The sequence below is a fragment of the Octopus sinensis genome, linkage group LG26 (genome assembly GCF_006345805.1).
Source record: "Octopus sinensis linkage group LG26, ASM634580v1, whole genome shotgun sequence".
NCBI classification, from domain to species: domain Eukaryota; kingdom Metazoa; phylum Mollusca; class Cephalopoda; order Octopoda; family Octopodidae; genus Octopus; species Octopus sinensis.
In genome coordinates this window covers 12,617,976-12,636,618 of record NC_043022.1, presented here as the reverse complement: position 1 = coordinate 12,636,618, position 18,643 = coordinate 12,617,976, and the positions used below count along the sequence as shown (strand labels likewise).

Here is an 18,643-nt window from a genome sequence, read left to right as displayed (position 1 = left end):
CAGTTACTTTTGAAGATTCTGTCAGTGGCATAACCTAAATTTTGGGTGGATTTTGGCTACTCTGTACAGTCTCCACATCCTGTACTACTGGTCTCAGTCATTGGTTACAAGTTTATGAGGTGTAGTTATGGTTGATTAAATTTACCTCATTATGTAACTAGTATTATTGACCTGGCAATATTTCATCTTAGGCTATGAACTGTCTCACAAGACAGTTTTTTTTTTGTCTGCCATCCCACTCAATTCCACCACCAGTGACTTGTTGACAATATTTATTCAATGATACCTTTTGTAGATAACGACACCTGCAGAAGAACGTCAAGATGAGGAAAAACAGTACCACAAGATGACAGTAAAGGAGCTTCAAACTTTGGCACCCTTTGTAAGTTACTTTACACATATAATTGCTAACGCTCAACACTGAGTACTCAGCACTCAGTATGAAACTGCTCAACACTAAGTACTCTTTCTTCTTTTATCCTTTGTTTCAATCATTGAACTGTGGCCATGCAAGGGCATTGCCTCGAAGGTTTTTAGTTGAACAAGCTGACTCCAGTAATTCATTGTTTTAGAGTGTGGTTTCTTTAGCTGAATCTCAAGGTTACAGGGAATTTAAACAAAACAATACTGTCTGTCAAGCAATGATGGGTGGCACACACACACACACACACACATTTACCTACATATGATAGCATTCTACAGTTTCTCTCTACCAAATTCACTCACAAGATATTGGTTGACCCAGGGCTATAGTAGAAGACACTGTCACAGTGGGACTGAATCTGAAACTACATGGTTGCAAAGTGAGCTTCTTAACCACACATCTATGCCTGCACCTCTAATTGTGTTTATCTCTTTAATGGTTTTGTGACAATTCATCTGTCTGTTGCTTTTGTTTATCCATAAGTCAGCCTTGATCAGCTGACACCATCCCATGTTTTATATATCTGATTATTTAGGAGAGTAGGATGTGATTTGAGGTATATTTGCCTACTATTCCAAGCAGGTTGAACAATCACACAGAATCTCCCTCATTGATTTTGTTATTTCTGGTGGCTGGATGGTTAATGTGCTACATCAATGATTTCAAACATCTTGAGTTCAATTCCTTCAACAGATTTTCAAAAGAATTTGCTGATAAATACAGTCAATGATGTTCAATAATTAGTGAACCACAGAGCTAACATTGTAGAATTTACGACACTCTAATATGTTATCTGTGACATCACTGGAGGCAAATGTGGGCAGAGCCTTTACCTCTTTCGGATAAACTTGTGGACAGATGGATATCTGAGGCTAACAGTGGGTTGCACCTATGTATGGTACCAATGTAATGAAAAATATATCAGGCATACAAATAGAGCAGGAACTGTATAGTGTTGTTTCTTGTTGAAATGGCTTTGCAGTGGGGTGGGGTTTGATTGTTAGAGGAATGAAACTCACAGAGCAGTGAGTGGAAACAGTGGCTAGCTCCAATAGCTATGAGCATTCATATTATTACCCACTCATCACCTACTCATGATCATTCCCTGGTCTATACGATGTAAGCCAACTACAATATCCCACTAAAACTCTGTCCTGGAATAGTATAGAGTTAAAAGCTATAAAAAATAGATAAATAAAATGTTATATTTTTTATTCTATGTATAATTATATGTAAAAGCAGTTAAACAATTAAATTTAAGGATTATTCAATAGGGGAACATATTTTATTTTTACAAAGTAAAGGTTGACAGTGACTTTCAAGTTTCAACTATGTAGCTTTCATCAGACAAACTGTCCAATGAAAGCCACAAAACTGAACTTCAAACTCATGGTTAAAAATTTCCTTGTAAAAATAGATAAATACAATATAACATTTGTTGAAATAAAATAATTATAAAGAAATAATGAAAACAGGGAGAAGTTAATTTTTTTTTTCAGTTGAATAGATTAGAAAATAAATTACCTGCAATTTCTTCTTCTATTCACCTGGAAGCAAATAACAGACATTTGCTATTTCGAGATATTCTTGTTGAACAATTTTCTTTCTTTATTTCTTTCACGTTCACATTAAACAGAGGATTGGTCTGTTTATTTTCTCACCATCCTTCCAATTAAGAATGGTGATGATACAGAAGTAAAGCAATTATGTTTGTTTGGTAAATAAATAATTATTATCTTGGAGGTAAAACATTCAATTGGTCATTAATTAAACTTAGATTGGTTGTTCATTACAGTACTTCTGAAAATGTGTATGTGTGTGTGTTCAGTTTTCATCTGTCTGTTTTTCCTCTTTGCTACACAAATGAATGTGTAGAGGAAAAAAAGTTAAAGTAATGACAGAAAGACTCATCAAATTTGAACTCCGTTATATATATTCAATGCTTTTCTCCTCATTGACATCCAAATATATAAATATATATATTATTATTAATTATTAGAAGTTACAGAGTGACTCAAAAGGCAAAGAGTTTCTTGCATTGCCACTTATATACCAGACTGAGTCAAAAGTTTTTTCATATTTCAAAATTTAAATAACAGTTCAAATAAATTATATACAAAAAACATTTATTCATCCAAATATATCCCATCATTGTGCCAGAAGCTCAAATCCATGCTTATATCATTTAGTTGGCTTAGAGGCTAAAAATCTTCCTGCACCTGTTCTCAACCTCATCCATATTGTTGAACCTCTGTTTATGCACGAAATAAGCCATGGCTCAGAAAAGGTGGAAATCTGGTGGTGCAAGATCTGGATTGTATGCAGAGTGGGACAGCACTTCCAGCCCCTCAAGTTCCTCACTTGTGCTTTAAAATAAAGAACAATTAACATTTATATGTTACATATGAAAATAGAGAATAAACAATTCAGCAGTGCTTGGATAACAAACTGTATCCAATTAATGATGTAACATGGAGATACAAGTTGCCAAAAGTCATCAATGAATGAATGAATATGTGTGTGTGTGTGTGTGTGTGTGTATATATATATATATATATTATATATATACACACACACACATGAGTATATGTTAATAGATTTGTGTGTGTGGTTGGGATTAGGAAGGGCATCCAGCTGCAGAAATCATGCCAAGGCAGACACTGGAGTACAATGCAGTCCTTAGGCCCATCAGATCTTGTGAAACCATTCAACCCATGCTAGCATGGAAAACAGATGTTAAATGACGATAATAATATATTTGTTTGTTTGACATCTATTATTCCAAATTAGCATGGGTTGAACAGGGATGTATTTGAGAAGGTTTTATACTTAGATATTTCCAAACCTACTCATTTTCAAGTGATGGATTTCTTCTACAGGTATTCAAAAGTGCAGAGAGTCTGGTCATAATCTCAACAAGAAATGTAAACCATTTTTATCCTTATCACCATTTTAATTGATCAAAGACATTAGATGTCAAGTTTCATTTGTGTGAATGTACATACACACACACTAGATTAACAGATGATGTTATTTAGCTCTAAATCAAAACAGATGATCATCTCATCTTCTATTTAGGCAAGATATTTCTAAGAGGACATCCAATTTTTCTTTTTTAAAGATAGTAAGTTATTATTTGAAGAAGATTTGGCTGCTATTACTAGTAGGTTGATCTGAAGCTTCCTCTAGTAATGTTCAAACCCAAGTGAACCATAACCTAACATGCTACACATCATAGTATTGCCCCAGCTATACTCTACTACATGCTACACACTATACTATCACTCTATTTACACTCTACAAAATGGTACAAGCATACAATCTAATATCTTTGTTTGCTCCATTTCTGCTTGGGACATATCATTGTTATGTCCTTCGGGTGGGTTTTTTTTTTGCCTCAAAACAGTCTGAATACATTCAAAAAAGGAAATCAACCAGTGAAGTTGGGTCATGGTCATCTATGGTGTGCAGTGGTCTTACTAGGTACATATTATAAGATAATATTCAGTGGTAGCCTCTCTCCCCAGTGATTTATTTCTAAGGTTACTCAACCACCACTAACAAATAAACTAACAATTTATGGCTGGTGTTTTTGTTGTCAATAATCTCCAATTAAGATTTATTTGTCGAAAGAATTTCTTGCTAGTGTTGAAGTTGGAATCCTATATTTTTGTTTATATTAGTCAATGGAGGAGGATGTCAGTGATTTAGGACATCATCAAGCCTTTTTAAGATTCGCAAGATTGATTGGGTTGATGGTCAATTCTGAATATTTGTAATAATTGAGTGCTGGGGAAAAAAACGTGGGTCCGCAGTCCTCAGAAGAAACAACTGGACAGATTTAGTTGGGTGGGCTGGGATAGTGGACATGCTGTCAGTAGGTTGGCTGGACTAGAGAGAAGAAAGTAGGCTAAGGATATTAATTATTAATCATGTGATTAAATGGCAACTAATTAAAGCTATAGAGTTGTTACCATAATAATACTGACGTACACATTGTCACAAACAATAGGTGTATTATTGTGTATATTTTCTGGCAACAATAGATATTCATTAATTAATTACATCAGATTCTTCTTAGCATCAATTGCAAAACCTTGTGTGGTGACAGCAGAAGCTTTTGATGCTACACTATTAAGATGTGTGTGCAACTGACAGCAAATAAAAAGGCAGTCTCACAGATATTATTTCCAACTATCTCTGGTAAACCAACCAGGCACTTTGATTCAAATAAAACGGTTGTATCATGGGGGAACATCACTGTGATGGCTTGACTTCCTAGAAACAGTAAAATTGCACCCAACCTGTTGCATGTGTATAAACATTCTATTAAAATTGAGTTATTAACCTATTGTGATCATAACATATACTTCAAGCAATCAGATATTTACTCATCTTTTGAATAAAATGAAGTCTTTTATAACTAAATAATGGACATGAGAAAATATTCAGCTTTAATAGAAATTTTTAAAAATGTTACTTTTAGCACAAGTATTGACTAATCCTTACTTTTGTTTGCTGTACACGTTTAAAATACAATGACATATTATGACATTATAAATGTATATGTCTATATATGTATCTGTGTCTATATCCATGTGTGTATGTAGGTATGTGTGTGTGTGTGTGTGTTCATATAAGTAGATAGGGAGTGGGAGAGAGAGAGAGTAAAAGTTAATGGATATCCATTTATTTTGACATATATTTTGACAAATACCTGCTCACTGTATTTGTTATGTAAGTGGCTGAGTATTCCACAAACATGTCTAGCAGGCTTCCCCTATCCCCTCCTTTTTTGTTTTGCAAAAATCCCATCACTCAACTGCTAATCAGTAAAACTTGTCAAAGCATTCAAAGAAAATTCAAGACATACAAAATTATTTAATTTCTTAAAATTATTGTCACTAGACAAGCACAAAATTAACAGCTCAAAATTTTCTGTAAAAATCATTTAGTATATAATCCCCTAACATATTTATCTAAATTCATGTCATTAACCCACATAATTTATTTCCCTTAGGTTATTATTATTATTATTATTATTAATTATATACACACACTACTGTTGCTTTTAAAACTGTTGTATTAAATATCAAATTTTATCTGCTTTAAATAGATCAATTGGCAGAAGTACCTAAATGAGCGTTTCTCTGTGGTCAACATCGACATTGACAGTTCGGAAGAGGTGGTTGTCTTTGCTCCGGAGTTCCTCAGTAAGCTGCATCATCTGCTTGAAAACATGCTAAATGATACTAACAGTAAAAGGTAGGCACAGTTGATATTTCACTTACTTCCTGCTATACTTTATCCCTCTCTAATAATTTTCACTGTTGTCATTTAATCCCACACATTTTAGTTATGATATTCAGGAGAGAAACGACCACAACTGAATAGTGCTGGGCCTAAGTGTGGACAGCATAATAGGGATGATAAAAGGGGAGAAATGAATGTTAGGGTATGATTGAGTGGAAACAGCTTGATATCATTCAGCTCCACCACCACTATGGCATAGGTTGTATAGGTCATTACAGTTTAAATTACCTAACTGGAAGCTACAGCTCTCAAAGACTAGGTGCTTGTGTAATTTAGCTTGGCTTCTGTGGCATGATGCTCTTCATATAGCCAACCACTTTACAGAGTATATAGGGTGCATCTTATCATGATACCAACACTTATACTCAGCCCAGCCAAGCATACTGAGTAAAGACTGTTTGCTACAGTATAGTGGTATTTTGATGCTATGGCTGAAGCTAATAAAATTGTCTCATTGAATCAAGGAAATCTGCTGTAGTCACCAGGCACAAGGTTCTCATTTAAAGTGTTTCACTTTTTTTTCTTTCTTAATCAATAATGATACTTTTTTGTACTTAGTATTTAATAAAAGAGTTACTGGTAGATTCTTTTGTATTAAATAATTGTGATAAAATATTAAAAATAATGTTTTTTTCCCAACCACTGGTGAGGCATACATTTTTGTGGAAAGTTATAGTGGGGCCTGGGGAAAAATAGGTTGTGAAACACTGGTATAAAGCTTTTGATGATTCATTTGTTACACTCAACACACAGCATGCAGTCACCCCACCTACACTCAACGCACAGCATGCAGTCACTCCAGTTATATTACATTTAGCATTTCGCCACATCAGCTACACTCAACACACATTACACAGTCATCCCAGTTACACTGTTCACACATCATCCTACACTCCAGGACATTTAAAACTATTGTTATGTATAAAACTATTATTATTATTATAACTATACATTACTTAATGTGTTTATTATTTCTCAGAATCCTGAATAATTACTTAATATGGCGGGTTGTACGCACGTTAACAAATTATCTTTCTACACCATTCCGTGATGCCAGGGATATTCTCACTAAAAGTGTGTCAGGTAAGGACTATGGCAGCCACTATATGGTGGTGGTCATGTATTTATTTGAAAATATTACACATGCTGTGTTTTGTTGTTGTTCAGCCCTAAAACAGTCCTCCAACAGATCTATAACTAATGATATTCCAATTATACTTGTCTTGTATTCAGACTTAGTGAATCTTGGATTACAGGTGATAAAAATGAAAATAACTAATTAAATACCTACTTAACTGACTACTGATCACTACACAAATTTTGAATCACTGAATGACCTTTCTAGTTTATTCATTGCAGATGAACCCTAACTAACATAAATCCAAACGAGGTTAAATACATTTTAAAATATATTTTCATGTTTTGTTATGATAATTATTATCATTAAGGTGGCAAGTTGGCAACATCATTAGCACCCCAGGCAAAATGCTTAGTGGCATTTTGTTCTTACTCACATTCCGAGTTCAAATTCCACTGAGGTCAACTTTGCCTGTCGTCCTTTTGGGGTCAATAAAATAAGTACCAGTTGAGTACTATGGTCAATGTAATCAACTTACCCACTCCCCTGAAATTGATGGCCTTGTCCCAAACTTTGAAACCCTTATTATTCGCCTATTCATTTTGCTTCATCAATTGCATAAAGTTTGTTTTGATGGGAAACTAAAACTTATTAGTTAATTAATCTAAGTAAGCATTCATTAGTGTTGTAGTAGAAGGATTGTCAGAATCAGTAGAACAGTAGACAACATATATGGCAGTGTTTAGTTAAATTCCTTTATGTTTTCAGTTCAGTTCCCACCTGAGTTAAACTTTCATCCTTCCAGGCTTAGTAAAATAAGGACCAGTGCCTGATACTGAGAGACCCCCATGTTTTAGAGGAAATATGAATCAGTGAGAGTGCCATGCTGTGACAAAAATACCTCTCCCAAGAATATTAGCAGTAATATTTGTGGAACTAACATGGCCACAGTTCTATCTTGACAGAATCGGTCAGATATTTGATCAATACCAATATATAACTGGTGCAGCTGAAATTAAAAATTTAAGTACCATATTTGATGGCATATATGAACACCCCTCCCCCCCATCATTCACCCCAGGTCTTATATGTGAACTTTGTCCTATATTATATGCTTTATGGCACTGAAAACTTTGTACTTTGAATATGCACTGCTGAAACTGAGCATGTCTAATGTGGCTATGTGTCTTTTATGCTATTAAATATAGTAAAAACTTGAAACATCATATTTGCTGTTGCTACCCTGATTCTACTGCCCTCTTCCAATGTAACATAGCTGCAAGGCCTCTCGGATTAGAGGAAGGATGAAAGGCAAAGTAAGTTCACCTTAGCAGGATTCCAAGTCAGAATGTAAAAGAGCTGTAATAAAATATTTGTTCAAACACTTTTGTTCAAAGCTGTAATGATTCTGCCAAGACGGTAATGCTCTTTCAGCATAAATTTTAATAACTGATGTTGAGTATATGTGTTATGTGCATGTGTGTATTAAATGTATCATTGTTCCATGCAGGTACAAAAGGAAATATTGATATGTGGCAGTATTGTGTTATGGATACTGATTCAGTACTAGGTTATGCCTTAGGTGCAATGTTTGTACAAGAGACTTTCAAAGGAGACAGTAAAGAAAAGGTAAGTTGTCATTTCCTATACTCTTACAGTTTTAAATTACTTCTGTTCTTAAATATATTGTATATACAGACAAGGTGATTATATCTGTTTAAACTTATAGCAATGACTAAAATATTTATACAAATACTCTGTAGTGCAGTATATACTACCCCTTCATTCCCTAACCCCTTCTTGCTCTTGTTGCCTTATTTACCCATCTTGACTTTTCCTCTGTCAATAATCTCTATTTCCTATTCACTACTTCAGTTGCATTATCTTGAGTGACTGTACATGTCTTAAAGTAGTCAGTACTCTGTACATTTACACTGTACAAAGCAACCCTCTCATGCTGGCACCACAATAAAAGACATCCAATATTACTCTATAAAGTTATATGGGAATGAGTGGAGAAAGCAGAGGAATCAAGAGGACCCTTCCGCCTTGTTTTGCCAAGGACATTACAATATCTAAAGTGCTGGTGCTGTCATAAAATGCATCCAGTACATTCTGTTAAGTGTTTGGTGATAGGAAGGGAATCCAGCTGTAGAAACTAAACCAAAAATGAAACTTACAAGCTACACTTGATCTCGAATCAGTATTGAGAGCAGTGGACCCCAGTAGAGACTCATTCTAGCATGGCAAGTGAATATAAAATAATTATATATTTCTGTAATATAGTATATAATATACTTACAGTTTGTCTTTCTGCAGCAAGACCAATTATGTTTGAATAAGAGACAAAGTGGTCACAAGTGGAATGTCTTAGGTTTGACAGATCAAGACTTACCTTGGGTTAAACAACAAACTGAAAGTAAAAAGACAAAGTAGACACACGCTGAGAGATATTTAGTGAGTGGCAGTGTAAATGTAGAGTGTTTCGGTTGTATTACAACATATAGATTCATTTCCTTTCATTGTGTTCAAATCTCACTTAACTTTCTAATTTTCATACTAGGTTGATAAAATATATACCAGTAATTATTGTGGGTTCTCATTCAAGTTGATATACACTTCTGCAAATTATAATTGTGAGATTCCATAAATGTTGAAATGTTTCTTTAAAATGTGTGTGTGTGTGTGTGTTCTTTTATTTGTTTCAGTCATTTGACTGCAGCCATGCTGGAGCAACGCCTTTAGTCAAACAAATTGACCCCAGGATTTATTCTTTGTAAGCCTAGTACTTATTCTATCGGTCTCATTTGCCGAACCACTAAGTTACAGGGACATAAACACCAACATCAGTTGTCAAGTGGGGACACACACAAACACACAACCCTACACATACACACACACACACATATGATGGGCTTCTTTCAGTTTCTGTCTACCAAATCCACTCACAAGGCCTTTGTTGGCCCAAGGCTATAGTAGAAGACACTTGCTCAAGGTGCCACGCCGTGGGACTGAACCTTTATTTTATATTGCTCCAGTTCACTCAGCTGTTGAATTGAGTTGCGACATCACTGGTACTAAGCTGTATTTGCCTTTCCCTTAGATAACATCAGTGTCGTGAAGACAGGAGGCTGGTATGCATGGGTGGCTGCTGGTCTTCCATAAACAACCTGCCCCAACTTGTGCCTTGGAGGACAACTTTTTAGGTGCAATCGCATGGTCATTCATAACCGAAGGAGGTTTTTACATGTGTGTGTGTGTGTTTATATATATATATATATATATATTTTCAATATCTACTTTAATATAAGCTGTGTATGTATGTGTGTGTATATATATATATATAATATATATATATATATATAGGTATGTATACACACACACAACATTTGCTATAATACAATCTGTGTCTGTAAACAGAAAATATCTGTTGTAATACAATTTGTGAATGCATGTGTGTATATGTATAGATACATTCAGTTTGCTGAAATACTATATATATATATATATATATATATATATATATATATATATATATATATTCAATATCTGCTGTAATCTAACTTACCTGTTGTAATGTAAATTTTTCACTTTCATTAAAACTTTTGACATTTTTTCTGTTCTTATGAAGGAAAGGTTAATAGATTCTTGAAATACTTGATATTGCAGCCTAAACTGTTTGATAGAGGTTTTACAGTTGAATGGTTCCTCCTAAACCATTCAAACAGGATATAGTAGGGAGGCTGACTGTAGTAGCAGTGGTGGTGTATTGATTGAAAGGTTAATATCAATTAGGGGGTGGAGGTGCCAGTGACCTTTACAGGCTTTCATTGACCTACAGACATTCTGATGATGTCTGTAGGTCAATGTCTGCAGGAAAAAACCTGGGTAATAAGGAAATTCCAGAGGGATCAAGAAGAAGGTTCGGTGAAGTGTTTTGTATGGGCAGTAAGACTGAGCACATGTAACTAGCTGGTGCAAAGGAGGTATAGATTATCTGTATGCCTGAGGTTTTACAAGCTGAGAGAGTAACATAAGATATGATTAGATGTTGTGACAGTTTGTAGTTTTGTGTGGAGAGGATGTGACACAAGAAGGGGTCAAGTTGTATATAGCGAGCTTGTGGTGTAAGATTCTTGTATATGTGCAGTGATTCAGTCTTTGTTCATGTAAACCCATAATATAGGGATTGCCTAAGTGAGATAACAATTTATAATATAAGTAGGTCCAGTGAAAATTACAGTTACTGGTGTGAAGAGAGGAGAAAGACTTCATTAAAGTTATTGTTGTTGGGTATAATCAGAGACATTCCAGCTGAAACTGCCTTATAGTTTTTTTGTTTTTTTTACAGGGATACTGAATTTAGGACTACATAATTCAGTATGTCTTTTAGGTAGGAGTGTGTTAGGAGAGGAATTTGGCTGCTATTCTAATAGTTTGACTAATCATGCAGGAATATAGCCCCACACAGCCTCATGAGTTCAAAGAGTGGCTGAATATCAATAAATGAGAGGGAGAGTGAGAGTTAAGCAGAAAGACGGAGATGAATACCCCTCAATTGACATATAAGAGAGTAAGGGAGAAAGCTATGAATAGTCTCCTAGTGATATGATGTGTTATTATGAATGATATAATGATATCCTAAGTTGACAATGGTAATAGTTAGGTGACCAAGCAGTTGTAATTAGATCACATCTGAGTATATTCAATGAACCATGGATGATATTATAAAGTTGTTCAATTAATGTTAAAACACTCAACTTGAGTCACATTGACAACAGTAGCAATGCAAGACTACCTACATAGTTGCTTTCTTGCTCTGCTAGAAATAGCAGCCAAATCTCCCTCTTAAGAATAAAAGAAGGAAACATTGAACAATGCAATCCTAAAAGCACTGTCTGAATAAGAACCAGGATGTAGGTCTTCTAGATCAGGACTAACCTTGACCTACAAAAGAAAAATCCAAGTAAACAAAAGTCTGAATCTAAATTTAGAAACGAAAGTATATATTTTAATGTAAACTATCATTTTATAATAATAAATTTATCTACTATAGGCACAAGGCTCAAAATTTGTACAGTTAGTTGTTACCTTCAAATCCAGTACTTTACTGATTCTCTGTTTTATTGACCTTGAAAGGATGAAAGGCAAAATTGACCCCAGTGGGATTTGTACTCAGAACATAAAGGTGCAGGAGTGGCTGTGTGGTAAGTAGCTTGCTAACCAACCACATGGCTCCGGTTCAGTCCCACTGCGTGGCATCTTGGGCAAGTGTCTTCTGCTATAGCCCTGGGCCGACCAATGCCTTGTGAGTGGATTTGGTAGACGGAAACTGAAAGAAGCCTGTCGTATATGTATATATATATATATATGTATGTGTGTGTGTTTGTCCCCCTAGCATTGCTTGACAACCGATGCTGGTGTGTTTACGTCCCCGTCACTTAGCGGTTCGGCAAAAGAGACCGATAGAATAAGTACTGGGCTTACAAAGAATAAGTCCCGGGGTCGATTTGCTTGACTAAAGGCGGTGCTCCAGCATGGCCGCAGTCAAATGACTGAAACAAGTAAAAGAGTAAAAGAGAGAGAGAGAGTAAAGTTGGAAGACATGCCACTAAGCATTTTGTCCAATATGTTAGCAATTCTACCAGCTCATCATCACCTTTGGCTCAAAGCCAGCAACTTTGAAGGAGAGGGTGAGTAGTTGATATCATCGACCCCAGTTGTTGACTGGTACTTTATTTTATTGACCTTAGAGGGATGAAAAAAACAAAGTTGACCTCAGCAGGATTTGAACTGTGTGTTCAAGTCCTTTTTATTCTGAGTTTAAATCCCACTAATTTTTGCCTTTCATCATTCCAAGGTTGACAAAAAGTACTGGTCAGATATTGAGGTCAGTCATATCGACTATGCCCATCACCGCAAAATTGTTGCTCTGGTGTCTAAATCAGACATGTAATAATAATAATTCTTTCTAATTATAGTGCAAAGCTGGCAATTTTGAGGGGAGGGGAAGTCAATAACATCAACCCTAGTGCTTAACTGGAACTTATTTTATTGAACTCAGAACTCAGAGCCAGAAGAAAAGCTGCAGAACATTTTTTCTGACATGGTTATGATTCAGTGCCAACTCAACACCTAAACAATAATAATTCTTTCTTCTATAGGCACAAAGCCTGAAATTTTGCAGGAGGAGACTACTTGATTATATATATCATCCCAATATTTGACTCCAAAAAGATGAAAATTAAAGTCAACCTCAACAGCATTTGAACTCAGAACATAAAGACTAAAGAAATGCTGCTCAGAATTTTGTCCAGTGCACTAATGATTCTGTCAGCTCACTGCCTAATCAAACCAATAATAATAATAATGATAATAATAGGTTTCATGGAGAAAAGATTTTGAGTGTTAGCCAAAGGTTGTTTGGAAGTATTGACTATGGGAGAAGAGGGTGAACAATCTTTATAATTTCACTCTCAAAGATTTCTTGAATAACATCAATTTGACTCATTGAATTTCCTCCACTTACCCCATCCCTACTCCCTTCTCATTCTAGCAATTAGTATAAATGCCAGGCTGGGAGTGGGGAGAGATTGTTAGTGATTATAAAAGTTTGAAGAGTGAGTGGTTTCTAAAGAGAGTGATTCATATGACTGAAGATCAATCTAGAAAATTAAACTGGAGAATTTAAAAAATAAAATCAAAACCTATTTCAAAGAAAGGAATTCTTGATTAGAAAGTAAAAAATATCAAAATGTTATGTTTTTGCTAATTTTTTTTTTTTTATGTCAGAACTGAAAAAACAAAAAAATGACATCTTCAAATTATAATTTTTATGTTTTATATTTTAGAATCTAGACATATTCATAACCAGAGGTTTAGATTATAGATGGGCTGTGTGCAATGTTGTGATGTTCATGACTTTCTCAAAAAATATTAGTAATGGAGCTGAAAGGAATTGGTCATGATCATTAATCAATAACAAATCACAGACTTTGTATGCTGGAACCTTACCTCTTCTGTCAGTACAGATATTAACTCAAAAGTACCCTAAACATTATTTAGCTCCAGGTCAACCCTGATCTAGTAGACCTATGGTCAAAGATATACCAGCCATGATGTCCTATTCTTTATTCATGATTTTTTTTATGTCTAAGAGGGATGTAGGAGAGAGGACAAGAGAGATGATGTGGTTAGTGAATTTCATACATCTCTCCCGTGTGTGTAGTATTAACATCTATGACTATTACTATTGTTGATCCTCACTCCATATGAAAACCTTTTCAATGAAATGGTTAATAATTAAATGCCCAAGGTAATAAGTTGTTGTTAATTATATTCCATATTTATCTTTAATTATTTAAATTAAATATTTATATCTACAATTATGTTCTCAAATAGGATTTGAACTAGGAATTTCTATTTCTAAACTGATGATAATAAATATTGTTAGCCACTAAGGCTATTATAGACACCTGTACAAATAAATATTGTGGTATATTATTTAATTTTGCTTTAATGCTTGTGAAATTTCCATTCTTCTTTCTAGGCTGAATCAATGGTGGATGACATTAAAAAAGCTTTTGAACAGAATCTTCCATATTTGTCATGGATGGATGAAGAGACAAGGAAAGCAGCAATTGATAAGGTAACATGTCCCCATTTGTTAAAGTTGTGTGACTGTGCCATATCTAGGAGGGTACACATGTGATTGTTGTTTTAGTGAAAGGAGGGACAATGTTACAAGCTTCCTACTGGATTGATAGGGTTGAGGGTCAGTTTAAAAATTTCTAGGTCATCTACAAGGAAAAATTTGAACAAAGAGAAATTTCAGAGAGTTGCAGTTGTGGGAGAAAATACCGAGAAAATTGAGACACATCAAGTGACAGGAGGAGGAGAGATGCATGGGTTGAGTGGGTTTAATGTGACTTTACAACAACACAGCATTAGTTGTCTACCCAAACATTGTTGTCAACCATTTTTTAAGTTGTCTCCCTGCAAAACTCCAGCACAGGCTATCTTTGCTGACCTTTTCAACCACCAGGACACACAGTCTGAGGTGGTAGAACCTTTTATCATTGTATGTTTAAACAGATTTAGCCTGAGGACAGGGAGGGTTAGTCAGTGGCTATAGATAAGCCTTATAGGTCCTTCCACGCTGGTGAGGTCAATACAGTTTGAACTTCTGCAAGATAATCTTTGTTTAGAAGAAACAAACATTAAAAGTTTGACTAATCTAGACAGTGTTTCATTCCTTAAGCTGATCTCTCTCTTTCTTTCTGTCTCTCCTTGGTATGTATGTTAGACCCATGGAGAAAAAAAAAGACACCTTTCTCACTTTGCTACTCACAGTTCTCACCTCTAACAGGTATAAATGATTATGTATACACCTTATTACTTCACAATTGTTGTCTAGTCATCAAATATTTTGGTGAAAGCAATGTCATGTTTAGCTGTAGGTCAGTCTTGACTCTGCTGACAGATGTTCAAAAGTGTTCCAGCTATGACCATGTCAAACAACAAAACATCCAACCAACCAAGTTATCATGCCAATTGTTAAATACACTGACTGTAAAGAATGACAACAACGACAGCAAAAACAGTTGTGTTGAATAAGACGGACAAATATATCCTAAAATATAGTTGAATAAAATATTCACCTGATGGTGGATATTTTTACATGACGAGGTGAAGTTAAGAGAGATAGCTACCATGATACAGTTCTGGAATGCACAGTGTATAGAGCTAACGAGAAAGTTTGATACTGTATATGTCCCAAACCAACATGGACAGTTTTTTTAAAGTCTGATTCCTGCATCTCATTGTCATTTGTTTTTCCATGCTGACATGGGTTTAGGAGTTTTCTAAAGCAGTGTTTTATATCCAGATACCCCACCTGCCTGATGCCATCCTTGTTAGTCACTACTTCCAACAATGATAGTGTACACATATTCTTAAACTTGTTGCTGTTAATAGGACATCATCAGAGTTTTCCAACCATGGCCACTCTATCATTTTTTTTTTAACATTAAATCATCCTTTAATTAAAATGGCTGTGTTGTAAGAAGTTTGCTTCCCAACCACATGGTTTCAGGTTCAGTCCCCCTGTGTGGCACCTTGGGCAAATGTCTTACACTATAGCCTTGGGCTGACCAAAGCCTTGTGGGTGAATTTGGAAATATGGACACTGAAAGTAGCTTATTGTGTATCTTTGTGCCTTTGTTTGATACCACCCATCACTTAAGAACTGGTGTTGGTGTGTTTATGTCCCTGTAACATAGCAGTTTAGCAAAAAGACACTGATAAAGTAAGTATCAGGCTTAAAAAAAAGTTCTTGGGTTTATTCATTCAATTAAAAATTCTTCAAGGCAGTGCTCTAGCATGGCCACAATCTAATGACTGAATTTAAAAGATTATGGATATGAGGGATATTTGGTTTCTATTGTTAGTAAAACAAGCAACCACATATACTACTCCTTTAGCTTGATAAGTACCAATAATATACTAGCATTGAACCAATCAACCAAATCCCCTCCCTATCACAACTTCTAGCAAAAAACTGATGCTTTTTGTGAGAAGTTGTGACAGGGAAACAGACAAATTGACACTGTCCATTTCTCTATTTTTAGGCTAATGCTATCGTTGATCAGATTGGTTTTCCTCCAAACATCTTAAATGACACCAAACTGGACAAGATTTATGAAAGGGTTAGTATATAACCTTTCTTTCACTGCTTTTTCGTATCGGTTTTGAATGCTTTCACTTATTTAAACCCATCTCTGTTCTTTTTATTTTCAAACTGTAGCTGGAAATTAATGCATCAGAATATTTCTGGAACAACGTACGAGACAACAAATTTACCTTGATAACTATGATGGAAAAGTTAAGGCAACCACCCAAGAATACCTGGGCAATGACACCACCAACTGTTAATGCCTATTACACTACATCAAAGAATGAAATCTTCTTTCCTGCAGGAATTCTACGAGCTCCATTTTATGATAAAAGCTTCCCCAAGTAAGGATTGTTTTATAAGAAACCTATCCGTGAAGAACAGGTGTTGGTGGAATGTGGTCTGCTTGCAGTGTAGGGAAGGAAGTGGGTGTATGTTTGTGTAGTGAGAATGGGGAGACAATGTGATGGCAAGAATATTGTAGTGTGGTTGTGCTTGATGGATTTCTTGATTTAATCAGAAGATGGAAGGTAGTGCCCACAACCTTTATCAAGTCCCCTAATACAATAAAGTGAACTCTGTTAAACATACCCAATAGTGAAGTGATAATATTAAACTGGGCAACAGATAAAATTTGCCTCATCAGAGTAGGAAGTCTCTTTGTGTCACCCTATTTCCATTCATCAAATTTCACTTTGGTCAACCTCAGGCTATAGTAGAAAACATTTCTTCATGGTGTTGTGCAGTGGGATTGAACCTGAAACCGTGTAGTTAAGAAGCAAACTTAACCACACAATCATGCCTGCACCTATAAACTAGATAAAGAAGACTTACATGTCTTACTCTGAGGATTTGAACTTATGATCGCACAATCAGTAGTCCATTACCATAACTACACAAATATATATCAAACTCCATAGAAGGGATGTTTATTGACAAGTTATTTAAAAGTATATGTCCTAAGAAACTTAACAAAATAGAAACATCAATTGAGGCATCCACTGTCTGATATGCAAGATAGAATATATGAAGGGGAACTCCGAAATTTAGAACAAACTGACAAAATTTACAGTGTCAGTCGTTCAATTTTAAAATATAAACCTCATTAAAAGCTACAATAGTAAAATTTTGCTATGAAAGAATGATCTAGTAATAAGCATAAAGGTTAAAAAAGAACTTTAAAAAACCAGCAATATTCCTCATAAGTAGAGCCAAGTCTATCTATAAATTCTAAACAGCATAATTAAAAAGTAACTGTAATGTAATCAGAAGATGAGTATGGTGATTAATAGAACTATTTTTATTATTTTTTTAACTAATTACTATTTTTGATTTATTTCAACTACTTTCTGAAACAATAAGTCCATTATTATAAACTACAATTGTATAATATTATTTTAAACCAATCAATTAAAACACATTATCTAACAGGAGAACCTTTATGCTTACTTGTACTTGCATTTATCTTCGTGACTAACAATTTTCAAGGGAGGCTATTGACTACAGATTTACTTCCCCTGAAAGAATCGTCTTTTGAAAATAGCTCATTTTGCTTAAAAAAAAAAAAAGAGATAAATTAGTCCAAGATATGTCTGAAGAAAACGTAAGATGCTTACGGATAGAACATCTTCAAAGATGAGTCTACTGGATAAGAGGTAACAAAGTTAATAAACAGTTACGTAAAATTTAAATTAGACAGAATATCTCGTTGCTTACCTGGTCCTACTAGTCCTAATAATTAGGACATCAGGTTCCTTAAATGATGTAGTGGTCAGCATCAGTAACTGTCAAGTTTGACACCCACAGCCATTGTCAATTCAAAGTGTTGTTGTTTCTGGTGAGATTTGGCTATTTCATTTTAATTTTTTAATCAAATAGCAGAGGAAGATAAACTAGCGACGATGTTGCCAGTTCCATTAACAGGGACATTAAAATAAGTTCTGGAATTTCATTCTCTTTTATTCTTGACTCTCCCCAGTATGGTTAACAAATAAATAAATAACAAGTAGGTCTTACCTTTATCAAGAACAGTTGATCCTCACTCATCCTTATCAGGAACTGTTAAATCACATCAATCTGTTCCATGAACAGTAAAGCTACCATATTAATAGATATAGCATAGTATACTCACCATGTTGGTTCCAACATTTGTCAT

General features: G+C 34.9%; 1 protein-coding gene across 7 annotated transcripts in view; it reads left to right on the top strand.

Moving 5' to 3' along the window:
* The window catches only part of LOC115224732 (endothelin-converting enzyme homolog), a 154,199-nt gene that overhangs the window by 125,960 nt on the left and 9,596 nt on the right, over positions 1-18,643 (top strand). For all 7 annotated transcript variants that reach the window (XM_036513564.1, XM_036513561.1, XM_029795605.2 and 4 more), the window contains 7 exons: positions 296-382; positions 5,541-5,689; positions 6,717-6,820; positions 8,326-8,444; positions 14,365-14,463; positions 16,445-16,522; positions 16,621-16,832. In XM_036513564.1, the coding sequence (XP_036369457.1) occupies positions 296-382; positions 5,541-5,689; positions 6,717-6,820; positions 8,326-8,444; positions 14,365-14,463; positions 16,445-16,522; positions 16,621-16,832 (848 nt within the window). The remainder of the gene's footprint in view (positions 1-295; positions 383-5,540; positions 5,690-6,716; positions 6,821-8,325; positions 8,445-14,364; positions 14,464-16,444; positions 16,523-16,620; positions 16,833-18,643) is intronic.